At 35.8% G+C, this 27,749-nt stretch overlaps 1 protein-coding gene across 2 annotated transcripts in view; it reads right to left on the bottom strand.

The window, feature by feature from the left end:
* Positions 1 to 27,151, bottom strand: part of FZD3 (frizzled class receptor 3) — a 96,510-nt gene extending 69,359 nt beyond the window's left edge. The window contains exons 1-2 of one of the 2 annotated variants that reach the window (XM_034661345.1): positions 26,732 to 27,151; positions 17,893 to 18,575 (exon numbers count right to left, since the gene is read on the bottom strand). In XM_034661345.1, the coding sequence (XP_034517236.1) occupies positions 17,893 to 18,081 (189 nt within the window). In that variant the 5' untranslated portion in view covers positions 18,082 to 18,575; positions 26,732 to 27,151. The remainder of the gene's footprint in view (positions 1 to 17,892; positions 18,576 to 26,731) is intronic. The other variant, XM_002918868.4, reaches the window with a different exon arrangement.
* Positions 27,152 to 27,749: the final 598 nt, after the last annotated feature.

Genomic DNA, 27,749 nt, shown 5'->3' with positions numbered 1-27,749 from the left:
TACAGAAAATCTAAACAAGCCAATTACAAATGTGATCTAAATAACATGTATAATCATGACGTCTGACAATGACTGGATCCTATTTAACAGACACGTGGAATCTTTATCAAAATTGGCCATGCTCTAGATTCTAAAGTACGCCACAACAAACTTCAGAGAATTAAAATCATTCACAGAATGTTCTATGACTAAAATGTAATTAAACTATAAATCAATTACAGAAAGAGCACAACCCCAAATGCTTGAAAATTTGGAAATTAGACAACAAAGTTCTAAATAACCCATAATCAACAAGGGGAATCATAACTGAAATATAAGTTGTATATATGATTATATAGATTATATAATCTATATATAAAAGTAAATAAAGAAAATATCAGCAAAAGCAATAGAGAAAATTTACAATCTGATATACACATACCAGAAAATAAGAAAGCCTGAAAACAATCAATGATCTAAGCTCCATCTCAAGAGCTAGAAAAAGAATGGCCAAACTTAGGGAATGTATAAGGCAATAACAAGAAAAGAAACAACTTGAATTATCAATATCAAGAATGAAGAAGAGAACATTACTAGAAAAATAATGTAGATACCATAAATAATTAACTTGACATGATGAAATGAACAAATGCCTTGGGGAAAAAATCAATTTACCAAAACTCATAAAAGTTTACCTTCTATCTACAAAGAAATTTAATCCATTATTATGATTCCCCCCAAAGAAAACTCTAGGCTAAGATGGCTTCACTAGAAAAATCTGTCAAACATCAAAGCAAGAAGTTGCAGTAATCACAAACAATCTCTTCCTAAAAAAGGGGAAAAAGGAACTTTCTCAATTCATCTAATGAAATCAACCTAAATTTTATAACAAAACCCAACAAGAACTATCTAAGAAGGAAAATTATTCCTCATGATCATGGATATAAAAATTATATCAGTTAATTAATCCAGAATATGTAAAAAAGGAGTAATATACCACACCAAAAGAACTTTTTCCCCTAAGGATAGAACACTGATTAACATCTGAAAAACCAGGGGGCGCCTGGGTGGCTCAGTGGTTAAGCATCTGGCTTTGGCTTAGGGCCTGACCCCAGGGTTCTGGAATCGAGCCCTGCACTGGGCTCCCTGCTCAGCGGGAAGCCTGCTTCTTCCTCTCCCACTCCCCCTGCTTGTGTTCCCTCTCTTGCTAGCAGTCTCTCTGTCAAATAAATAAATAAATAAAATCTTAAAAAAAAAAAATCTGAAAAACCAGTTAATGTATTTAATGGCATTAATAGAAAAAGGGGGAAAACCACATGATTCATTAATAATATAGATGTAGTAAAAGTATTAGATGAAATTCAACACCCATTTATTATGAAAACTCTGCATAGTAAGAAGAAATTTCCTCAAATCTTCTGGAAAGTACATGCATCAAACTACAGCAAACCTCATAGCTGGTGGTAAATTACTGAAAGCTTCCGAAAATCGAGGAGGAGGCAAAAGTACCTGTTATCACCATCTTATTTAACACTGTATTGAAAGTCCTCACCAGGGCAGTAAGAAAAGAAAAAGAAATAAAAGGTAAAAGAATTAGAAGGAAAGAAATATAAAAATTAAAGGTACGTGGATCAGAAAGAAAGAAACTATCATTCTTCATAGGTGACTTGTGTTCCAGTTACCAAACTTTTATCTCTCAGTTCCAAATTCACCCCTCAATAGCTGTTCTCTGATAATTGATGGGATTCATTTCACCATTCTCCTTTACAGTAAACATGAGTTTAAACTTTCTCAATAAAGAGTGTTGGAGGAACACTGTAGGGCAAAAGGGCTTCCTTGTTGGTTGTGGTTGCTGCACAGTGCAAATGTAAAGAGGTAAATCTTCATGACCTTGGATTTGGCAATGATTTCTTAGATTTGACAATAACAGCACAAGCACAAAGGAAAAAATAAGATACATTAGACTTCGTCAAAATAGAATGCTTTCACATATCTAAGGACATTATCAGGAGAGTACATAGACAACCCACAAAAATGGAAAAAAAATATTTATAAAACCTATCTGGTAAGGGTCTAGCATACAGAATACAAAAAGAACTCCCACAACTCAACAAAAAGACAACCAATTTATTGAATGGGCAAAAAACTTGAATAGACATTTCTCCAAAGAAGTTATGCAATGGCCAATAAATACATGAAAAGACATTCAATGTCATTAGTCATTAGGGAAATGCAAATCAAAACCACAATGAGATACTGCATTACACCCACTAAGATAGCTAATCTAAAAAACAGAAAATAACAAGTGTTGGCAAGGATGTGGAGAAATCAGAACCCTCATGTGTTGCTGTGGGAATGTAAAATCACGCAACCACGACAGAAAACAATCTGGCAATTCCTGAAGAAGTTAAACATAGATTATCATATGTTCCAGCAATTCCAGTCCTAGGTATGTGCCAAAATAATTAAAAATGATGTTCAAATCAAAACTTGTATATGAATTTTCACAGCAAAACAGCATTATTCATAATAGCCTAAAAAGCAAAATAAAGCAAAGGGAAGGAAATAAAAGTAGAAAAAAATCAATGAAACTGAAAACAGAAAAGCCATAAAGAAGAATTCTCAAATAAGAGCCGGTTCTTTGAAACTACCAATAAAATAAATAAGTTTCTGACAAGATTAAAGAAAAAGGAAAAACACAAATTACCAATATCAAGAATAAAAAAGAAGATGTCACTGAGGTTCTATAGGCATTACATAGACAATAAGGGAACATTATGAACAACTCTATGCATAAACTAGACACCTTAGATGAAGTAGACCAGCTCCTCAAAGGCAGATTACCAAAACTCACCCAAGATGAAACTGATATTCTGAATAGTCCTGTAACAACTAAAGAATTTGAATTTGTGGTTAAAAAAACCTCCAGAAAAAGAAATGTCCAGGTCAGATGGTTTCATAGATAAAATCTAACAATATTTAAACAATAATTAACACCAATTCTAAACAATCTCTTCAAGAAAATAGCAAAGAAGGGGGGTGACTGGGTGGCTCAGTTGTTGGATGTCTGCCCTTGGCTCAGGTCATGATCCCAGTGTCCTGGGATGGAGCCCCGCACCGGCTCCCTGCTGAGCAGGGAGCCTGCTTCTCCCTCTCCAGCTCCCCCCGCTTGTGTTCCCTCTCTTGCTATCTCTCTCTGTCAAATAAATAAATAAATAAAATAAAATCTTAAAAAAAAAAAATAACAGCAAAGAAGGGACCACATCCCAACTAATTCTGTGAAGGGGTGCTTAATATTAAAACCAAACAAAAATAATACGAAAGAAGAAAACTACAGACCAATATTCCTCATGAACATACATGTAAAGTCCTTAACAAAATAGTAGCAAAGCAAATCCAAATATATAGTAAAAGCATTATATACCACAACCTAATAGGGTTTGCCCCAGAAATTCAAGGCTGGTTCAATATTCAAAAGTGAATTAATGTAATCCCATATTAACAGGCTAACAGAAAAATCACATTATCATACCAAATGATGCTGAGAAAGCACTCATGATTTTAAGTTTTCAACAAACTAGAAATAGAGGGTAACTTCCTCAACTTGATAAAGAGCATCTACAAACACCCTACAGCTTTCATAATTAATGATGAAACATGGATGCTTACCCCTAAGATTGGAAATAAGGGAAGGATGTCTGCTCTTACCACTCTTATTCAACATGGTACTGGAAATCCTGCCAACACAATAAAGCAAGAAAAGGAAATAAAAGGTGTAGAGATTGGAAAAAGAAATAAACCTGTTCCTATTTGCAGTTAACATTACTGTCTACATAGAAAATCCCAAGGCATCTACAAAGAACACCTCCTTGAACTAGTGAGTTTAGCAAGAATGCAAGTAAGAAAAACATACAAAAAAACCCCAATTCTCTCTCTTTTTTTTTAAGATTTGTCCATTTCGAAAGAAAGAGGGGGAGAGAGCACGCATGAGCTAGAGGGAGGGGCAGAGGAAAAGAATCCCAAGCGGACTTCCTACTGAGTGTTGAGCCAGTCTCGGAACTCAATCCCATGACCCAGAGATCATGACTTGAGCCAAAATCAAGAGTCAGATATTTAACTGACTGACCCATGCAGGCACCCCAGCTCTATTTCTTTTTTTTTTTTTTTTAAGATTTGATTTATTTATTTGAGAGAGAGACAGAGCACAAGCAGGGGGAGGGGCAGAGGGAGAGGGAAAAGGAGACTCCCCACTGAGCAGGGAGCCCCACACAGGGCTCGATCTCAGGACTCCAAGATCACAATCTGAGCTGAAGTCAGATGCTCAAATGACTGAGCCATCCAGGTGCCCTGGCCTAACTCTACTTCTATATAAAACTGGATTCTATTTATAAAGAGCACATGAAAAATAAAACAATACACTTATAACCACTAAAAAAAAGAAAGAAAAAAGAAACACCTACATGTAAATTCAACAAAACACGTATAGGACTTGTAGACAGAAGACTATAAATGATGACAAAATAAATCAAGGAATATAAATAAATGAACAGATACACATTGTATTAGTTTGCTAGGGCTACTGTAACAAAGTACCATAAACTGAGTGGTTTAACCAACAGAAATTCACTGTCTCACATTTCTGTAAGCTAGAAGTCAGAGATCAAGATGTTAGCAGAACTATGTTCCCTCTGAAGGTGCAAGAGAAGGATCTGCTCCTGGTCTCTCTCCTAGCTTGTGGTAGTTCCTTGGATTGTGACAGCATAAATTTGATCTTCACATTGCATTCTCCCTGTGCCTCTCCACATCATCTTCCCTCTATGTGTGTCTGTCTGTCTGCAAATCTCCCTTTTCTAAGGACATCAGTCATATTGAATTAAGGCCCCTCCCTACTCCAGAATGACCTCATCTTAACTAATTACATTTGTAATGATCCTATTTACAAATAAGGTCACATTTTGAGGTACTGGGGCTTAGATCTTCAACATACACATTTTAGGAGGACTCAATTCAACAAATAGCAGCACTGTTCATGGGTTCAAGATTCAACATTAAAGATGTCAATTCTCCCCCAAATGATTTCCAGATTTAATGAAATTTCTATCAAAATGCAGCATGACTTTTAGGAGATAAAGATGAGTTTATTCTAAAATTATAAGAAAAAAACAATAGATTTTGAAAAAAAAAGTGGGAAGAATCATGCTATCCAATTTTAAGACTTACTATATAGCTAACAGTAATCAAGACAGTGTGGTATCAGTGGAGAGACAGATACAAAAGATCAATAGAACGTAACAGAGAAGGGGTGCCTGGATGGCTCATTTGGTTAAGCATCTGTCTTCAGGTTGGGTCATGATCCCAGAGTCCTGGGATCAAGCCCCACATCGGGCTCCCTGCTTAGCGGGGAGCTTCTTCTCCCTCTCCTGCTCCCCCTGCTTGGGCTCTCGCTCTGCCAAATAAATATATACAATCTCAAAAAAAAAAAAAAAAGAAAAAGAAAAAACATAACAGAGAACCCAGAATCAAACCCACATAAGGATGGACAACTGATTTTTGAGAAAGGAGTGAAAGCAACTCAATGGTGAAAGGATAGTTTTTTCAACAAATGGTGCTGGAGGTGGTGGATATTTATAGACAAGAAAATGAACCATACCTTATACAGATTAACTCAAAAGTGATCCATGTATTTAAATGTAAAACATAAAAACTATAAAACTTAAAACAAACAAACAAGAAAAAATCTTCCAGACCAAGAGTTAGGTAAAGAGTTCTTACATCAAAAGGATAATACATAAAAGAAAGAAAAAAAAAAAAGATAAACTGGACTTAATTAAAATTTAAAACTTCTGTTCTCTTAAAAACCTTGTTAAAAGGATGTAAAGACATACTACAGACTAGGATAAACTATTTGGAACCATATATTCAACAATGGATTTGGATCTAGATTATATACAGAAGTCTCAAAACTCAAAAATAAACAATTCAATTGCATTATGAACAAAAGACATAAAAAGACAATTTACCAAAAAGGATATATAAATAGCAAATGAGTACATGAAAAGACATTCATTATCGTTAGCCATGAGGGAAATGTAAATTAAAGTCACATGGGGGGCGCCTGGGTAGCGCAGTCGTTAAGCATCTGCCTTCGGCTCAGGGCGTGATCCCTGCGTTATGGGATCAAGCCCCACATCAGGCTCCTCTGCAGGGAGCCTGCTTCTTCCTCTCCCACTCTCCCTGCTTGTGTTCCCTCTCCCGCTGGCTGTCTCTCTGTCAAATAAATAAATAAAATCTTTAAAAAAAAAAAAAACAACCCACATGAAATATCACTAATACACATATTAGAACAACTGAAATAAAAAATTATGACAACACCAAATGGTAGTGAGAATGTAAAATGGTACAACCACTATGGAAAATAGTTTAGCAGTTTCTTAAAATTCCAAACATATGCTTCTCATATGATCCAGCAAATACACTCCTGGGCATTTATCTCCCCAAAATAAAAATTTATGACTGCACAAAAACCTGTACACCAATGGTCATAACAGCTTTATCTGTAAAAGCAAAGAGCTAAAACAACCCAAATGTTCTTCAATGGGTGGCTGATTAAACAAATTGTGGCATATCCATATAACAAAATATTCAGAAATTAAAAACAATAACTATTGATACACAGAACTTGTATGGATCTCAAATGGTTATTATGCTAAATGAAAAAAATCTCAAAAGATTACACACTGTATGATTCCATTTATATAACATTCTTGAAATGACAAAATTATAGATAAGAGAACAAAGTAGTGGTTGCTCAGGATTGGGAAAAAGGAGGAGGGAGAACGGAAGCATAAGGGAGCTCCTTAGTGGTGATAAAACAGTTCTTCAGCTGTAGAAGTGGCTACACACATGTATATATGCAATAAAATTGCAAAGACCAGGAGCGCATAGTTGGCTCAGTCGGTGGAGCATGGGATTCTTGATCTAGGGATTGTGAGTTGAAGCCCCATGTTGGGCATAGAGCTTACTTTAAAAAAAAATTGCAAAGACTACACACACGGACACATGCATATGCACACACAAAAATGAGTACATGTAAAAACTGGTGAAATATGATAAAGTCTATGATAATACCAAGGTTAACTTCCTAGTTTTTATGCTATATGACAGTTATATAAGATACTAAGACTGGGGTTGGGGGAGGGGGCAGGGACTAGGTAAGGTAACAGAATTTCTCTGTACTCTTTGCAATTTCCCATGAGTTTATAATTATTTTAAAATTAAAAGTTAAAATGTTATTATATTCACATATTGATGACATATGTACATATATCATATGTATATGCATATGTATGTGTTTTTATTTTTATGTATGTCTTAAGTCTCAAAACTTGCTTGGTACTTAGCAACACATAAAATAGCAACCAATCCGATATTGTTATGTTACTATGTTAGTAAAACCTCCATCTGTGAATTATAGATGAATTATAAAAATTGATTTGAGTGATTATTTTGTGCTGCCTGCAATGAGCCTAAAGTTATAAGCTTATGCTCCTGCCACTTATTAGCTATAAGTACCCTGTGCTGTGTAGCTCAGCTAGCATTTACTGACACGAAGGGATAGGCAGTTAAGTACCTTATACACATCATCTCATTTAATCCTGATTATCCCATAAGGTAGGTACTATAATTATTAATTACATTTTATAATACATATGAAGAAAATGAGATATTAAAATTAAGTAACTTGCCTAACATCACAGAGCTACAAAGACAGACCCATGAGTCAAGACCCTGGCATTCCTATCAAGAGCCCTTGAAGTTAACCAATTTGTTCCACATAACCTCTCTAAACTTCAGTTTTCTCCTCTGTAAAATGGTCTTAATAACATATAAATAATAGTATACAAAACAGTTAGCACAGAGAACCCAGTAAAAGCTTTAAAGGGGATTAGAAGAGTTGCAAGTTAACAGAGCTATAGCAGTCATATATGGTGGGCCTAAGGAACCCTGCTGAATTTAAATGCCCTGTTCTCAACAAGTGAAAGTCAACTGGAATGATGTTATTAAAAAGCAAAACAAAGCATGGATGAATATTATGCTGCGTGAAGGAAACCAGACATAAAAAAGTAGATATTGTATGATTACATTTATATAAAACTCTAAAAAATGAAAACTAATCCACAGTGACAGAAAACAGATCAGTGGTTGCTTGGAGCTGGGAGTGAAGAAGGGGGTAGACTACAAAGGCACACAAGAAAGCTTTTGAGGTAATGGAAATGTTCTGTATTTTGACTGTTGATGGTTTTATGGTATATACATTTATCAGAACAGTGAACATTTTAAATGGGTCAAGTTTGTTGTACACTAATTATACCTCAACAGAGCAGTTATATAAAAACAAAAATATTAGTATTTTTCAAATGAGCAAATTGCCTTGATTTTAACTCTAACATTTTTTAACCTCAGCAAAATCAAAATTAAAAGATGTAGCCTGAATACTGTAAAGTTGAGAATATATCAGATAATACTATTAAAGCTCTATCAAATAGAAAAACAATTGAACTGATTAATTTTTTTTAAAGAGTCCTACTGTGTACCTCCTTAAACAGTAATACTTTTTTGTTCACTAAATCAAGACCAGGGTATAGGAAGTTTACAAACTGAAAAGTAACTTTCTAAAATTAAATTTCTGGTTTCTACAACAAAGGTGCACTACATGGAACCTTCCATTCTTTGTTCAAATTCAAATCAACCAAGCCTTTGTGCTCCCATTCTCTTTCTTCTTTCAAATTTCCATTCCTGTTACCATAGGAACCTGCTAGCTGACAAGCCTTCAAGCACAGCAACAGCCCAAGCTTAGCAAGGGGTATGAAAAGGGGACAGAGTCAAAGGCCAAAATTTGACTCATGAGAATCAGAATTCCAATCTTTGTCACTCTACAAAGGGTCTGGTAACCATAGAAACTGTATCCTATTGCGTTTGGGAATAGTATGACTAAATTCACTAAATGTGAAACTAAATGTGGAATGGCCTTGGAAATTCAAAAAATGGTATTCATTCTATTTCAGATCCAAATTAGAATAAGTTATTCAAAAACAACTTTTTAGAATAATTTCAAGTGATTTAAAATAAGATCTTTAAAAAAATCCTTTTACGTAAAAATAAATTCTCAATAAGATCTAAAACTTTAAGAATTATTTTGTATTAAAAAATTCTAGGTTTGAAAAACACCTTTAATCCTACAGATTTTTCTTCTACAAATCTTAATTTTAAAAAATGTCTTGAGATAGTGTATCAAATACTTTCCAACAATATTTCAGTAAGTTGATTTACAGAAATTTGTCATTAGGAGAGGAACACGTTTATCTTCTTAAGTCAAAGGGGAATTCCCAGAGGAGCCCATAAAATTTGACTTTAAGGGAAGTTTTAATATTACAAATATGAACAGCTCTAAACTATGATCTCTCTCAAAAGACAAAACCTTACAAACAAAATTCTACCACACTTCATAGTTTGATTGAAAATAAGTTTTTTAAAGGAATAGTAAAGTTGTCATACAAGAAAATCAAAGAAAAAATTTAAAAGCTATTTTTTTCCTTAAAGTCAGAAATAACTAAATGCTATTAATTCTCCACTACTTGTATGTACATTTTTCAATTTAGAAGACTCTTAATTCCTGACTGCTTTCCCTGTCACACAACAGACTTCTCAAGCCACTTCACTAGATTGTTGTTCGCTTCTTCAGGAAAACCACCTTATTAATAGTAAACCCAAACAAAAGACAGTAAGGGAAATAAATCTGATAATGCATGTATTCTGACAATATAAATCATGAATTGCAACAAAATTTCATTTTCTAAAAAGCCTACCCACAAAATGTTAATAATTACTACTACATAGGAGTATATTACACTATTCTCTTACAAAAGACAACAAAAAAAAATCTTTCAAGGCCCATTCAAATACTGTCTATAATTGATTCCTTTCACAGAAGATCCTTCTCTCTTTCGAATCCCCTTAGCACTTTATGCCTTTTTTTGTGGCATTTACCAAGTTCTTCCTTGTGTTTCAGTAATTCAATCAAAATATATTTAATAAATACTAACTCTTGGGCACTATAACTGAGAACTAAACAAAAAAGAACAGTTGGGATTATTAAAAATAAAGTTTCTGCACTAATTTTACTATTTTAAAAGCATGTGTTTCTTACAGAAAAATAAAAAAAATACGAACATTAAATAAGACACAGAAAACACAAATAAATTGTGCTAATTCAGGAAAACCACTGTTGGCCTTGGTGAAAATCCTTCCAGATCATTTAATCTGCATAAACACGCACATATACATTTTTTAACAAAAACAGGATGATACCATACATGTTATACACTCTTATCTTTTTTTTCCTACTTAATAATGTATCAAGTACAACCATTAGAATTTTGACAAAGATCAAGGAGAGAATATTTAAGGCAGAAGGAACATTAAAGCCCTAGACATGGGAAAGACGGGTTGCTCTGTTCTTTTGCTTAATTACACCACATATAAGTACAAACACATGATTCCCAAACCTCTGAGTCACTTTGATTAGCTACTCCCCACCCCTCAAAAGGCAAAGTAAAATACTAGTGTTCATAGTTATATGTTACCCTTGGTATTGGGATTACCATCCCCATCAAGCACACTTCTATTTTCAACTGAAGGAGATTAAGTGCTTAGGTATAATATAAACATGACCAAGACTATCATCTCTTAAGGGACTTAGTTTATAAAGTTTGTTAATTAATTCAAACAGTTTATTTTTTAGCAGTCTGTTTAGCAGTTCCTATGTATGAGGCACCATTTTGGGTGTTAGGCATACGAAGATGAATAATGACAAGCCCTGATTTCAAAAGGAAAAGACTGTAAACAACCCAAATGCCCATCAATAGGAATTGAACGAAAAAAATGAGGGCAACTGAACACCCACTAGGATGACTATGAAAGAAAGAAAGAAAGAAAGAAAGAAAGAAAGAAAGAAAGAAAGAAAGAAAGAAAGAAAGAAAGAAAGAAAGAAAATACCAGATAATAACAAGTATTGATGAGGATGTGGAGAAATTAGAACATTTGTGGCACTGCTGATGGGAATGTAAAATGGAGCAGCTGCTACGGAAAACAGTACGGTGGTTCCCCAAAAAATTAAACATAGAATTATCATATGTCCCAGGAATATATATACCTTCTGGGTATATATATCCCCAAAAATTGAAAGCAGAGACTCAAATAGGTATTTTACACCCATGTTCATAGCAGCATTATTCATAATAGCCAAAAGGTAGAAGCAACTCAAGTGTCTGATGGATGAGTGGATAGACAAAGTGTGGTATACACATATAATGGAATATTATTTGGCTTTAAACAGGAAGGAAATTCTGGCATATGCTACATGGATAAACCTTGAAGACATTATGTTAAGTGAAATAAGCCAGTCACAAAACGACAAATATGTATGATTCCTCTTATATTTGGTACCAAGAGCAGTTAAATTCAGAGAGAAAGAAGAATGGTGGTTGCCAGGGGCTTGGAGGAGGGGAGAACGGGGAGTATTTTTTACTTGGTACAGAGTTTCAGTTCTCTTAGATTAAAAAGTGCTAGAGATAAATAGTGGTGATGATTGCATAACAAGATGAATATACTTAATGCCACTGACCTATACACCTAAAAGGGTTGGAATGGTGAAGTTTGTATGTATTTTGCCATTTCTAAAAAAAAAATTTTAATAAGCAATATCTATAATTACTACTATGGAATATCCACCATCTATTGTTAAATGAAAAAAGATAGAAAAAATAGTATAACACTATTATCAAAGAAAGGTGAAAGAATATACAAGGACAGATATTATATAAACATTTTATGTAAATATATTGTACTTACAATTTTTTAATGGAAGAATAAACAAAAAACTTTAAATGACTATGTTTAAGAGGAAAGGAAAAAACAAGGTAGAGGGGAAAGGGCCAGAAACTAGACTTCTCTGAATGTATCTTATGTTATATATTTAAAGTTTTAAAACACAATTAATTAGAAAGAAAGAAAGAAACTTAAACCAAAAAAAAAAAATTAAGTCATTCCTCAAAAAATGAAACATATGCACCTAAATGTGTATTGAGTTTAACCACACATAGAAGTATTTAACTTTAAAATACAATAATCTGACTGTATGTCCTTGGTCAGTTACATCCCTAAGGACAAAAAGAAGTACAAAAAAATCAAACTGCTTTCAGTAATCATATTGTTAGTAGTAATGTTATTATTCTTAAATCATATAATGTACATGTATATAAAGCTTTAGTATAAGAAAAAAGAGAAACGAGATTTTAAAAACTCACAATATTATTTGAATTGAAAGTATCAGTATAAACTCATGATGTACTTTCTTTAAAAAAAAAATTAGGCTTATTTGTCCACAAATAGGCCTAAAAATGACTAAACTAGTGTCAGTAGGCTTAGCATCCAGATAGTGGTCTCTCAATATCATTTCCAACTAAAAGGAACCAGTGTTCTCTAGAGAAATCTCTAATTCAAAATTTGAGGCAGAACTTTAAGAAAAAAGTTTCTTTGGATCATACCAGAAAGCAAGGAAGCTATGACAGACTACTAGGGTAGTGTCAAACACCAGGAGCTACCTTGAAGAGGCTCCCATGACAAAAGACAGTGCCGTTAGAGCCCAAGGAGGAAGAATAATAACGCAATGGACTGAAACACATCAAATAAGTTAAATCCATGAGTTTATAATGATACTTTGAAAAAAAAAAAAAAAGACTTCATTGGTCACCTTTGAAGGATGTTTGGGAATCGACTCATCTTGAAAACTAATTAATATATGGGGGGCGCCTGGGTGGCTCAGCCGTTAAGCATCTGCCTTCAGCTCAGGTCATGATCCCAGGGTCCTGGGATGGAGCCCTGCATTGGGCTCCCTGCTCAGAGAGAAGCCTGCTTCTCCCTCACCCACTCCCCCTGCTTGTGTTCCCTCTCTCTACCTCTGTCAAATAAATAAATAAAATCTTTAAAAAAATAATTAATATAGGAGAATGATCAGGTATTTATCCTGTCTTTCTTATATAAACTGTACATAAGAGTAACTCTGTAGCCCAATAGTCAATGAGAAAAAATTTCTGTTTATAAAACATTCCAGCTGAGAAAGGAAGAATGACAGAATATCACCATTTCACAAAACTTTAATGAAATTGTCAATCTAAGGGATGATCATGAATGGCTGCCAAAATTATAAAGAGTGACAACCAGATATTATGTGCCTATGAAGTATTCTTTAAAAAAAAATCAAAAAAGGAGACAGAGGAACATGGTAAATAAAACCACAGGGATGCAATCAGCAAAATAAAGACTATGGGAAACTCTATAGAGCAAGCATATTATAAGAAAAAAAGAGATGAAAGGGAAGGAGAAACTATATTAAAAGAAACTTAAGAGATATATCAATTGAATGCAATATATGAATCCTGATTTGAAAAGCCAACTATAAAAAAAAACTGTGAAATGATCAGAGTAATGTGAACATTAACTGGAGAGTTGATGATATGGAGGAAGTGATAAAGATATGGTGTTTGTATATTTTGAAAAGTTCTTACTTTTTAGAGATATATACAGAAATATTTATAGATGAAATTACAGTGTTTGAGATTTGCTTCAAAGTAACCCAGCTGGATGTGCAATCATAAATGAAACAAAACTAGCTGTGAGTTGATAATTTTTGAAGCTGGATGATAGGTAATGGGTATATGGTGTCCATTATACTATCTTATCTATATTTCTATATAACTGAAATTACCTATAACAAAAAGGTTTTTTTTTTTTTAAGTTAGAGTTTGGATAACATGAAGACTGGTTCAAACATGCTTTGGTCTTAATGAGTCATCAAAGATACCAGGATTTTGAGCTTTTAGGTTCTGTGTTCCCTGTAGGTTATATCCCACTGCAAGCTTTCCATGCTATAGAAAATCTTTAATGAGGATGACAAAAGAAAACAGGAAATGGAGGAAAATACAAACAATCCCGAGTTTTTTCCTCTGATTATCCTATAGAGGTCTAGTTTCTTAAAAAAAAAAAAAAATAGAGTAGGGGCACCTGGGTGGCTCAGTTAAGTGTCCAACTCTTGATTTTGGCTCAGGTCATGATCTCAGGGTAATGGGATCAAGCCCCACATTAGGCACTACATTGGGCGTGGAAACTGCTGCTTGAGATTCTCTCTCTCTCCCTCTGCCCACCCTCACGTGCGTGGGCTCCCTCTCTCTTGTTCTCAAAAAAAAAAAAAAAAAAAAAAAGAGTAGACAAGTGATCAACCTCGTAAAGAGATGAATGCTTGTTCCACACACTAACTGAAGTTAAACAGGGTGATAGGCAACAAGGACTACTGCCTTGCATTCATACAGCACTTTAACCTTTCAAAGTTTTTAAATATACACACCACTTACATCATTTGACCTTTTTTTTTTTTTTAAGATCTTATTTATTTGTCAGAGACAGCGAGCAAGAGCACAAGCAGGGGGAGGGGCAGGCAGAGGGAGAAGCAGACTCCCCGCTGAGCGAGGAGCCTGATGTGGGACTCAATCCCAGGACCCTGGGATCATGACCTGAGCCAAAGGCAGATGCTTAACCAACTGAGCCGCCCAGGTGTCCCACATCATTTAATCTTAACAACCTTGTAAAATGGACAAGGAAAAAAATTCACTTCCTAGAGGAAACCAACATAAAGAAGTTACAAAATCAGTTAGTGGCAAAATACAAATTTTCTATCCCCATTTCAATACTTTTTTCACTAAACTGCCTCCTTCTTATTCAACTGTATTTAATTATCCAGTACAGGGGGAAAGGCTGTTCAGATCTCTTATTATCACTGTAGTCACAAATACCTGATAACGTGTGGTTGGTAAAGAAGTTACTAACAATGTTGACATTTTGTTGTCCATGCTGGACAGCTCCCAAAAATTTACTTAGCAATTTGGACAGCTCAAAATGCTGTAGGAAACTCAGGAATGAGAAATTTTTTTTTCTACCAAAAGCCACTGATAAGGGAAAAGATATGAAGTTAAGAACTCATAAAAATTTAGTGTGTTTGTGTATAGATGAGTAGGTTTTAGAGCGGACAGAGAGAAATAATAAGCATATTAGCAAAGATCTTTTCCAACTTAATGACTTGACACTTATGTTATCCCATTTATTTAAACATGTCCCAATTTCAATGAAAGTACAGACTAAGAATCTTATACCTACAATGAAGGAACAGCCAACTGACTCACTGGGAATAATCATATTTGAAATAGCCCAGATTCTGTACTTTCTCTCATCTGTGGTATCCTAGCTCACAGCCATATACTATTCTATTCCAGGCACTCATTGTGATTCGCCAAATCAGTACAGGAATGAACCCAAGGCAGACGTGAAGCACAGGCCAGCAGAAAGATGCTAGCCCTAAGAAATTATCTTTCAATTCACTGTCCCACAGTGAACACTCAAAAATGTGCTTCAACTGTTTGTTCCAATTACTTGCTCCTGGTAAAAGTTGACAGATACATTCTAAGATCAGAGATAGAGGGTGTCATCAGCAGATTCGAGTGCTTGTAAAGACCCAAAAATCCTTACTTCCATCTGGAAGGATGGAAACTGCTCAGTTTCCATGTCCTTTGCTATTACAGAAACTTAACACTCTCAAACTGTCTGACAATTCTTTCTGTCAGTGGCATCATTGTCTTGATATGACAACCACGCAACAAACAACAATCTGCAACATTATTTACTTCAAAGAACTAGAGCTTTCTCTTAGAAAATATTGCCCTCTTTGATGCTCTCCCCAGAATATGTGGAATTTAAACAGAAGCAACCTTATTGCCAATAAAATATCTAGACTACATAGGCAACTTTAAGAAGTAGATAGTGATAGCTTACTATGCCATTCTTATGAATGTCCCAAGGGCCTACACCTAGGAATGCAAGTTCACTAGGAACAAATACATTATCTTTCTAGTACTTTCTCTTTAGGATCATTTAGAAATGGAATTTGGAATAGAATTAACATTTGAAGTTAACCTACTGTGTGCCATACACTGCTAGCTACTTTATAAGTTTAATCCTAACAGCCCTTTGAGGTTTTTTATGTTATTACTGCCTTTTCACAAATGAAGAAACCAAGGCTAAGGGACTTCTTAAGTGTCTTGTTCAAAGTCCACAGCTACTACAAAGCAGAGACAGAAGTTGAACCCAAATCAGTTCAAATATCTTGATGACTTGCTTCTTACTACCCTATTTGCTTTCTAAAAGACTTATACTGACTTATAATGATACTAAAAACTAAGGTATTCCTACTCCAATTTTTTTTGGTAAGACAATTGATGGTTTTAATACACAGTAAGGACTACTACGTTCAGAACCAAATTAATGTATTAAACCAATACCCATTTTCATATCCTAATTTGATAGTCTATACCAAATCTCTCATTACCAGTTAGACCTTATATAGTCAGAAGAGCAGAAAATGTTTTGTTCAATATATTATTTTCATATAATATTTTCCATATATTTGGAATATGTAAGATGCTCTCCACATTTCAAAATCTATAAATAATAATCTTTCTACAAATTTTCTCAGACACATTTATGTCTGTCTACTTGGAAGTAATGAACCTTTGGGTTTTACCATAAAATGAAGCATTCCGAAACATGTAGGTTTCAATGTGTTGAAAGCATTATAACAACAGATTACAGACTAAACTACAAAATATTCTCTGTATAGTTATTATTAGCTCCATTTTACAAGCAAAGAAACTATGGTAAGAAAGTTCACATAATTTACCCAAAGTAATAAAGCTAGGAAGTGGAAGAGCTAGAATTTAAACCCAGGTTTGTATAATTCCAAAGCCTATGCTCCCTACTGCCACCATCTGCTGTCTCCTAGTTTCTATCTGGTAAACATATTATCCTTGTCCACAATGTCCTTGTCCCAATTTTAAAACCTCTATAGAAATGCATGCATATTTATTTAAAGCTATGGTTAACTATATTAATTTGTCATAGCTTCTAAAGTAAAATCATTAAAAAGTTACCTGAAGAATTACCATTAGAAAAATTCAGGTAAGGCAACACATTTTCATAAAATGTGGATAGGTCAAGAACAGATAATTTATACAACCAAACCTTTTTCGTTCATCAGGAGTTATCATTTTTTTTTTAAGATTTTTATTTATTTATTCGACAGAGATAGAGACAGCCAGCGAGAGAGGGAACACAAGCAGGGGGAGTGGGAGAGGAAGAAGCAGGCTCATAGCAGAGGAGCCTGATGTGGGGCTTGATCCCATAACGCCGGGATCACGCCCTGAGCCGAAGGCAGACGCTTAACCGCTGTGCCACCCAGGCGCCCCAGGAGTTATCATTCTTAAATTGATGTGATGGTAAAACCAGAAAAATTTTTAAAAATTTTAAGAAAATTCAAATACCATAAACCACCAATCTAAAGGCTGAACAAAGAACTTATTTTACAAGATCACATTACCTTCAATACTTAAGGACTGAACTGTGACTATTATTATATTCTATATCTGAGGTTTTATTATCAGCCTAACAGAAAAAATATAATCATATCGTAACTTGGACAATTTTAAACTTCTGAATGGCTACTATCTCCCATGTTCCAGTGTTTCATATTTGTTTATAAAAGCATATCTAAAAATAGGTCAAGAGTAACCTTCCTCAAACACGAATTCCTCAATCTATTAGAGTTTGAACCTAAATATGTAACTTCTTAATGTAGAAGATATAGTTAAAAATAACATTCTTCTGTTTTTTTTATCAGACACATTCATTAGATTAGTAAGACAATATAACAATCACCGTCTAAGATATGTCAAATAATAGATCAAGTCTTACCTCCATTGCTAAAGCTGCTGTCTGTTGGTCATAGTGATTCAGAAGATTAGGCATGAAGGTAGTATTATAAGGCAAATCTTGGCACATCCTCAAGGTAATGGGTTCACAAGAAAACAAACTGTGCCCACCTATATGTCCCACAAACACAGTCAAGGGCCAAAAGTAGAAGACAATCCAACTCATAGCCATCCTTCCTGGATCTGAAGGAGATTTGGATGATCAGGCCTACTCAATACGTATTTTAGATCTTTATACACCTGCAGGTCTCAGCTTGAAAATATTTCTTCTGTATCTTACTGTTAAGTTCTTCAAACAGTTAAATACTCTTTGCACCGTCAGAGGTTTGTTAGCTTGGTCTCACAAAAGGCATTTGTTTTTGGTTTCACAATATGGGAAAATGACATCATCTTGTCTCTTCTTTTCATTTTATTACATAGGGCACATTTGGCCAACATATCAAGTTGATCAACCACATTCCCAAACAACAGATTCCATCTTAGGAGAAGAGCTATTTCTTCCTTTGATTGAAATATCTGAAAAGTATTTTTTTAATGGGAGATATCAGTGATTTCCTCTCAAAATATTGTAGACTTGATATTAAAGTCTTTGATGAGTTCAGTAAAGTTGCAGGATACAAAGTCAATATACAAAAATCAGTTGTGTTTCCGTACACCAACAATGAACTATGAGAAAGAGAAATAAAGAAAACAATCTTTGATGAGAGACATCATACTGACCTTATAGATAAAATACATGGATATTTCAGAGACATAGTATAGTTCCTCTACTTTATCATTTATGCTATAGATACGCTAAAATCCTTAACTAGAATTTAAAGGCAGGGGCGCCTGGGTGGCCCAGCCGTTAAGCATCTGCCTTCGGCTCAGGGCGTGATCCTGGCATTATGGGATCGAGCCCCACATCAGGCTCTTCCTCTATGAGCCTGCTTCTTCCTCTCCCACTCCCCCTGCTTGTGTTCCCTCTCTCCCTGGCTGTCTCTATCTCTGTCGAATAAATAAATAAAATCTTTAAAAAAAAATAAAAATAAAAAATAAAGGCAAATTTTCTTCCTTCAATTGTTTATAGAACATATGGTTTAATTTCTTATCTAGAAAGGCAGTTTTTCATTTGTCACAAGATATAATTAATCCATTTTGAAAAGTTCTTATGCTGTTGTCCTAAATTTAAATATCTGCCATATTTAGACCAAAAAAAACCCAAAATCTTTAAGTATCTGTCATATTTATAACCAAAACTATTGAATTTAAAATTTATTATATGTGTTTTAATCATTAAAATTGCATTTTTACATTAATTGACTTGGCAGAAGGTATCTGTGAAAACAGTGAAATATAAATAAATTGAAAGATATGAACTCAGGTCCCTTACTAACTGTGTAAATGTAAACATATCATTTAACTTCTCTGAACTCAGAATTTTTCTTCCTGAAAATACTCTCTCTTACAAGGATGATATGTGAGTGAATTATGTGATAATATATGTAAAAACACTTCATAAAATGGTAAAGCAGCATCAAACATTAGGTAATTTTATTACTAAATTACAGTTATACAAGGGTTATCTCCATCAACCAATATTGAATTGGCAAACAGAAGGTTCTAAAAGTACTACCAAGAAATGTTTCCAACATTACAACATCATCTTTTTAGACAGTGCAAAAACAGTATCATAGATGTAGAAATATTTGACTAACAAATGTTTTATTGGACAGCCAGGCTGCAGAGAATAAAAAGCATCCCTTAAAAAAAAAAATCACAGCAGGAATAGGAATGATTCTCAATTACAGCTTCCACTAAGATTTAGATTCTTTTGACTTGCCCCTAATTTTGCAGGGGCAAGAATACATACCTTATTTGGGGCTGAGAGGGTGTGGGCAGAATGAAAGGCAGGTATGGTAGGAAAAAGCAGTACTTTCATTGGCTTAATAATGATGTTAAATTTAATTTCATTTTTTTAAATATACATTGGTTATTTCTGGTTTATTGTACAGAGCCTATGTTCGAAAAACATGAGTTCAAGTTCAGAAACTCTCAGAGATCCAAATTATTAGGACAACTTAAATACTAAGGCCCATGACGGCTTAGACCTTGAGACCTGGACTTCTTTTACTGAAGCAGGGAAAGAAACTGTTCTTTGTTCACTATCAATGCTTGGGACCTCTGCATCCCAAGCTTTAGTTACTAAGCAGAAAAAACTATCTGGAGAAAATAAAGCAGTCCCTGATCTTTCCAATTTCTTCCTCTAGTACATGGTATTGAGTGGTGGAAGAGAAAAGGAAAGCCTGTGAATTAGGAATACTAAGAATCAGAATTAGGAATACTAAAGTTATGAGCAATCCCTGCCCCAAATGATTATTCTCTCTATGCAAATCTCTAAGTCAGAGATCTTTGCGACAGCTTTTTGGCCTGCCATATTTTTTTCCTCCTTCAAGCTGGCCCCAGAAATGTGAGGTCTGGCTATAGAAAACTGGTAGTAAACACAGTCGTTTATTTTTAAGCTTAATTATGTGCAACACAGTAACAATTATGCATATCATTAAATATGTGTCAAATAACTACTGAAAGCTTTATTTGGTTACCATATTAAACTAACCATGTAAGTTCAGTCTTTGTAGTTTGTTGCTTATGCAGCATGTTCATCTGCACAAACCTAAAGAGAACATTGCTCCTTTTTTGAATATATACATAGTAATACCAAGAATTTTTCAAATTTCATTTAGACTAATTTTTTTTTAAGATTTGATTTATTTATTTGACAGAGAGAGAGAGAGAGCGCACAAGCAAGAGTGGGAGAGGGAGAAGCAGACTTGATCCCAGGGCCCTGAGCCAAAAGCAGATGCTTAACAAAGTAAACTACCCAGGTGCCCCTAGACTAATTTTTCAAACAGGTGTTTCAAATTCATGGTTCAAGGAAGACCAGCTAATAAAAGAAGGAATGAGAAATATCTCATTGGGTTTTTAAAACTAGATGACACCCCCTTATACTTCTACCTACTTTATTTTACCTGATTTCCTCTAAATTATTCCTTTTGCCTCATGTACAAATGAAGATTCCTACTGTCTTACAAAAATTTCCTTTATGTACAACAACACCCAAATTACCATATATCAAAGCACTTCTGTAAAATCTATTGGTAGGCTGGAGTAGAATGAAAATCTTAATATTTTAAGAAAGACTGCAGTTTATGATTATTGAAATAAAAAATGAATTCAGAAAGACAAAAAGAAAATAAGACAGTAAAAATCTTAAAACCATTTATATTTCCTCCAAAAAAGATGTTCTCTAATTTTAATGTGTAACTGATTCATGGATCCCCTTAAAAGTCTAAGAAATCTGAATCTCTGGAGAATGAACTACATTCTAACGTCAACTCAGGTATTGTTACAAATAGTCCATAAGTCAGGTTCTGAGAAATGCTATCCTAAAACACAGTAATTAAAGAGGATAGGTATATTTAAATATAATTACATGCTTAGCAAAAGTAATACCTAAAACAAATCTAAAAAATAAAAGCAGATAAAGAATAACACCTTAAAAAAAAAAGGGAAAGGACATAAATTTATGAATGAATGATGAATAACCAACAAACACACGAAAAGATATTTGACTTTACTAATTTAAAAAAATGCAAATACTAGAAAACATTTTTGCCAATCAGACAGGCAGAAATACCAATGAAAGAACACAGTATGGGAGAGGATGAAGAAAAAAAGCACATTTTCAACATTCCAACAATTAGAAATACTACTGTAAACTGGTATTTTAAAATCAGCTACTTACTCAAAAGCCCTTAAAATGTGCACAATTTGATGCAACAAATCTATTCTATACTTTATTCTAAGTAAACACACAAATACACATGATGCATAACCAAAATATGTGAGAGTAACACTGTTTATAAAATAAAAAACTAGAAATAACCTAAAAGTCTGCCATTAAGGGATTCATTAAAAAAAAAAAAAAAAACCTATGGTATAACCACATACTGGAATATTATATAGTCACTAAAAATGATGAGCAAGATTTACTTTCGTGGTAAGACAATAAATATACAGTAAGTAAAAAATAAAATTAAAACAATTTTCTAAAGAGCATACATATCCCATTTCTGTCAAAAAAATATATGCACAGAATAAAACTATTTCAATTGCTTACATATATTATAAATGCTCTGAGATTTTATAAAAGAACCTATGGTACATTATTCTGTGTATAGAATAATTAACTCTGTTAAACGTTCCAATGTGTGCTGACTAGCTAACAAAAATAAATACCAGTTGAATCACTGATTTATTGGCTGCTGATTAAGCAACAAGCCAAGGGACACTCTAATGCCCTACTGCAGGCAGTAAGAAAAGCAAAAAAGTGATGATCAATTTAGTTTGAGTAAAAACTGATTTTCAATATTGAAAAAAATCAGATCACCGATCGGCTGAATCAAATCGTATGCACATTTTAAAAGAACTTTTGATATATACTCCAAATTGCTCTTCAATAACAATGAGATACCACTTCTAAACAGGATTGTGTGGGTAGCAAAAGTCATTTTTCCTAAGGTAGAGTCAATTGTGGAAAAGCTGTAAGTTGAAGTTCCAGACCTGCAGGAAATAGAGAAGATCCTGGACCCAAAGAGGTCCTGCCAAAATATGGCAACTCATTAAACAAAGGTTAACAGTCATTTTGGCATTCTTACTGATATTATATTGTTCACTATTGGAATCTGCAGTATCTCAAATAAAGGGGCCTGCTGAGTTAACGTTACCAAAGCAAACAGCTTCAGGGGCCAGGTTCTATCAAAAAGTGAGTGATATGGGAACAGCTGTTCATGCCCTACTTGCGGGAAAAGAGGCACACTTGCTTCTCCATAGAGCAATGTAAGATACACAGAAAACTGATTAAGCTGCCTGATGATCATTCCATCAGAAAACAAAAGGACTAGATATATCTAATTTTTAGAAATGTGTAATATTAGAAATCTGATACTCCCTAATTACCAGTTAAATTGTAAAAGCCCTTAAAATAAAATAATCTGAGTATTTGTCCTGAACAACAGCAATAAAGGGGTAGGAGATTCAATCTTGGAAGGCTGTCTTTCCATGCTGGCTGCAAAACCAGACCCAAAGAACTTAGATGGGAAAAGCAGGAGGTGGCAACTGTGAAGAGGAAAGCAGGCTGAATCCTGAAGAAACACTGACAAAGTAAATCCTGAGGTCAAGAGGGTCCTGCAAAAGATTAGGTTCAGGAATTCTATTCCAATTCATACTTTTTGTACAGAAAATGATCCATTTCATCATTCTCGGTTTAGATTTAATTTTCTTGACACCTTATAAACAACATTTTACATTTCCAGTTCAGAAATACTATCCAAAGGCTGCCTCACACACAGTGGCTGCAGTTGGAACTCCTAGGGGCAATATTCTTTGTCTTCTTTCAGTTTTCCAAGAATGTACTGCAAGGATTAGCAATGACTACCTCTAAATAACGAAGTCTCTCCTGTAAGGGAAAGTACTGTATTGTAAGAGAGACAAAATATACACTCAGAGCATATTCACTGTTTTAAGTGTTACTTTCCTTTTCCTGAAATCCATGTGTCCTCTGGCTTTCTGTTTTGCACATCTTATTATTTAAAAAATAAATTCATTCTCAAAATTTTGTTTCCTGGTTGCTAAGTTTATATAGCTTCATATTTAATTCATAGGGCCTAGATTCCTATTAATCTCTGAATGAGAATCTCTTTCCTGCTCTATTTCATCTAATTTTTAAAGTCCATCTGGGCATCTACGTATTACCACAAATAACCCTAATCATCCAATGTGCTGAGTGATGGTAGGGCTTAAAAAAACCAAACAAACAGGAAAAACACACACATCTAGGTTCAAAATTAAAATGAATGGTAGACATCAAAATACAGTCCATTTTACAAATTAAAAATTACTTTTAAGACTAAAGAGGGCAGAAGATCTTTTAAAACTAACCTGAAAACAAAAATGGAAAGTTACTAGGACATCTGACTGGCTCAGTGGGCGGAGCATGTGACTCTTAATTTTGCGGTTGTGAGTTCGAGCCCCACGCTGGGTGTAGGGATTACTTTAAAAAATAAAATCTTCAAAAAAAACAAATGGAAAGTTAAAAGATGGCCAGATTCCGATCTAAACAAAAAAAAAAAAGTTAGAAAGAAAGAAATTGAATTGAAATCCCAGTCCAGTTTCCCCTTCCAATTCAGATCTACTCATCAGAAAATCCCCTAATATCAAGCCCGACTTCTTCCCTTAACAATGTTTGTATGGTTTGTATGATTTGACTATAAACTTATTTCAGTGACATAAAATTTAGAAACCAGGATTTTGGTTTTTGGGGTTTTTTTGGTTTTTTTTTTTTAAAGCTCACTAGCCTAGTTATATACTTCAGATCCACCAAAAGTGTCAATGGTTCTCAGCATAATGAAATGAAAAGCATTTTGATGCAATCATCAGTTAAAACTCCTTCCTAGCCAGTAAAAAGTTGTTACTCTTTTCTCAAATCTATATTGAATAATTTCTTCAACAGACATTTTCCAAATCACTTTTTATTTGCATTATTGCTCTTTTGTGGGCAGCTACAGCTTTAAACAGCCATAGTTCTAGAGTTTTAGGAGTTAAAAACAAAACAAAACATGAGGCCAACATCACTCTCCTCTGTGAAAGGTAAAGATGTAAGAACTGTTTCCTACCGCATTTCTTAAAGAAAATAAAGACAACAGAAGCCTAACATCAACAAACTAATATGCTCAGAATTACTTTTGAGCATACAATCTTGTAGTTTCACTAACTAATATGAAATTTAAGATGGGTATAGAAGAGTTTTTCCTGAAGTGGAAAACAGAGGACTTATTATGAGTTAAAAACTCCTTTCTTCTTCCCCAGTGACAAAGCCTTCCACACTGTACTATACAAAGGAAGAATGTGCACTTTATTAAATTCCTCTCAACCTTCCCTACTACAAATATCTCAATCACGGAACTCCCAAGAAAAATCTACCTAAATATTCAAAGCACAAAACAAAGCTCAAAAGAATACAGTAGGGGCGCCTGGGTGGCACAGCGGTTGGGCGTCTGCCTTCGGCTCAGGGTGTGATCCCAGCGTTGTGGGATCGAGCCCCACGTCAGGCTCTTCCGCTGTGAGCCTGCTTCTGCTTCTTCCTCTCCCAGTCCCCCTGCTCGTGTTCCCTCTCTCACTGGCTGTCTCTATCTCTGTCAAATAAATAAATAAATACATAAATAAATACATAAATAAATACATAAATAAATAAATAAATAAATAAATAAATAAATAAAAGAATACAGTAGCTAAGATGGGGAAAAGAATGAAAGGGACCAACAGTCATTTCTTCTGCATTAATGAGACACTTAAAGATTTAGGAGAGGTAGAGATTAGTAAGTGGATGAGATTTTTTTAAAAATTGTAAGAAAGAGAAGGTAGGATGGTAGGTTTTATTATTTACTTATTCTCCTGATAGTTTCAAAACATTTGGGGGGTAGAGGAGGAATATGTTATTTCACTAAATAAAAGGCAAGAGGGTAAGAAAAGGGGTACATCTTAATTTATATTTTATTTTCAGCTCCATCCCTTCAAGCCCACCCATTAAGCTTTCACGCCTCTTTCCTACTTTCCCTAAGTCTGAATCTTTTTATCCTTATGCTGTGGCTTGGTAGTTCCTGTAAATGCCCACCCCCCATTTTTTTTTCCTGGAGTAAAAAGATAGTATCGATTTGCTTAAAAGTATGGACGGGAAGCATTATCTTGCTTCTTAACAACAGAACTAAGGATTTATCTATTCCTTACACTGTCAGCACACCAGTGAAGACTCAAAGAAGGCTGAAGTGGGAGGTAACATCCCTCATGTCAGTCAGGTCTTTGTTTCCCTGCTCTTGGGGTATTGGCTTTGCAAAGTAACCCAATTCCCGTAAACATTACAGTCTATCAAAACTACTTTTATAAGATAAGATTTTGTTTGGATACTTTTATACGGCACTCATTTTTATAGCTGTTGGTCCGCTCTGCTGCTGCATCTGCCCAAATTCAGAAGGGTATCAAAATTTAAAAATTCATTTTAATTCTGGGCAAAAAATTGGACCTCTTTTATTGGGTAGATATTTTTCAACTTCAAATCTACCCCATTCCTAAATTAATGGCATGCGCTTTTGTCCTTAAAAAAAAGAAGAAAAGAAAAGGAAAAAAAAGCCCTCTTTCTCCTACAGAGGAGTCACCTAACTCCAAGACTCCTGAGATTTAACGAGCTTTCTGGGAAGATGTTTAAATGTCTTGAAATGTTTTTACAGCACCCTTATTTGAGAGGCCATCTATTAATTACCCAGCAGTACCCTCACGGCAAATACACATTAGCATAAAAGAGGACAGCTGGGGCAAGCATTTGGGAGAGAGTGCAGACTTTGGAAACTGATGGGATGGAGGGGACAACTTTTAGGCACTGGAAATGAGAGGTCGGCCAAATGCTAAAACAACATCTAGGCAAGGGGCAGTTCTAACGTGGGTCTCGGGCCGGCCCCAAGCGCCCGGGGCGCCGGAGCTCTACATGCATTGTCCTCCCCCTTCCTCCCCCCTCCCGGCCGCCGCGTCCTCCACCCACGCTCCGGCAAGCGGGGAGCGCCACGCGTCCCCGCGGCGCCGACCCAGGGAGTGGGCGCCCACCCCAGACACCCTCCTCCGCCTAGGGTTTGGGCCGGGGGTGGCGGAGAGGGAGCCGCGGTCCACACTCGCACAGGTTGCCCAGAGCGGGCTTAGGATGCAGAGGGTTAATAATCTCCCGGGCATCTGCTCACCTCAGCCCGCACCCCAAACTCGGCTCCTCCGCACCCCTTCGGCCCGCCGTGGAGCCCAAGGAACCCCCTCCGACACACCGCCACAGCCTGGCGCCGAAGGCTTTTGTTTTGGCCGCGACGAGAATAACGATCCTCAAGGAGGAGGTGCCGGAGCTGCTGGTGGCTCCTCAGCACAGGGTTAGGCAGAGAAGCGAGCAGCCGCGGCGGCACCTCCTCATTCCCCACACTGCCCGCGCCCTTTTCCAGCTAAGCCGGACCGGGAGCCGCACGCCTCGTCGCTCACCTCACACCTCGGGGCCGGGCTCCAAGGGGGCTGCAGCGCCGGCCCGGAGCGGCCGCGGGTCCCTCAGGTAAACGGAACCCCTGAGGACCAACAGTGCGAGCCGCCTCAGAACGAACGCGAGCTTTCGGGAGCCCCGGGGCGCGCGGCTCTGGGAGCGAGCGCGGCCGCGCGCGCACGCACGACGCAGGCGCGCTGCGCACCCTCGGCCGGACGCTCCCATTTTGAGCCCAGCTGCGATGTCCCGGCTCCCAACCTCGTGCCTTGGGTGACGCCTTTTGCTGACCTGCTCCGGCGGAGGTCCTTCAAACTCTGGAAACGTTTTTCTTAAATGAACTCAGGCCTCTTTGCAAAGCCGTCCCTGCCTTGCTGAGCAAGTGTGGCGACTCTTATCACCCAAGCCCGGGATGCTATTATTGGAAGACCGCTAAAACCTGTTCTGAGAACGAGTGTGCTGACCTAGGGACCCGGGGATTGGAGGTGTCAAGAGTAGGGTTACAGATGTTGAGGGTGGCACTGGGCGCAGATAGGAGTAGGCATCTGGCCTGTTGAGAGCTTCACACTTAAACAACAGAACAGATTGGATACCTGCCTGGGAACAGTTTATATCCGTGTGGCCAACACCTTAGTGCACAGGTGGATTCCCACATCTTTTTCTCCGTAGAAAATGTTTCCTCTCTTTTCTTCCACATAAACCAGTTCTGAGCTGAAAGAGTACTTAAAGATCATCTAAACCCA

Source organism: Ailuropoda melanoleuca, chromosome 5 (genome assembly GCF_002007445.2).
Source record: "Ailuropoda melanoleuca isolate Jingjing chromosome 5, ASM200744v2, whole genome shotgun sequence".
In the NCBI taxonomy this organism is placed as follows: domain Eukaryota; kingdom Metazoa; phylum Chordata; class Mammalia; order Carnivora; family Ursidae; genus Ailuropoda; species Ailuropoda melanoleuca.
Note: the sequence above shows the minus strand (reverse complement) of the source record. Positions and strands in the feature narration are given on the sequence as shown.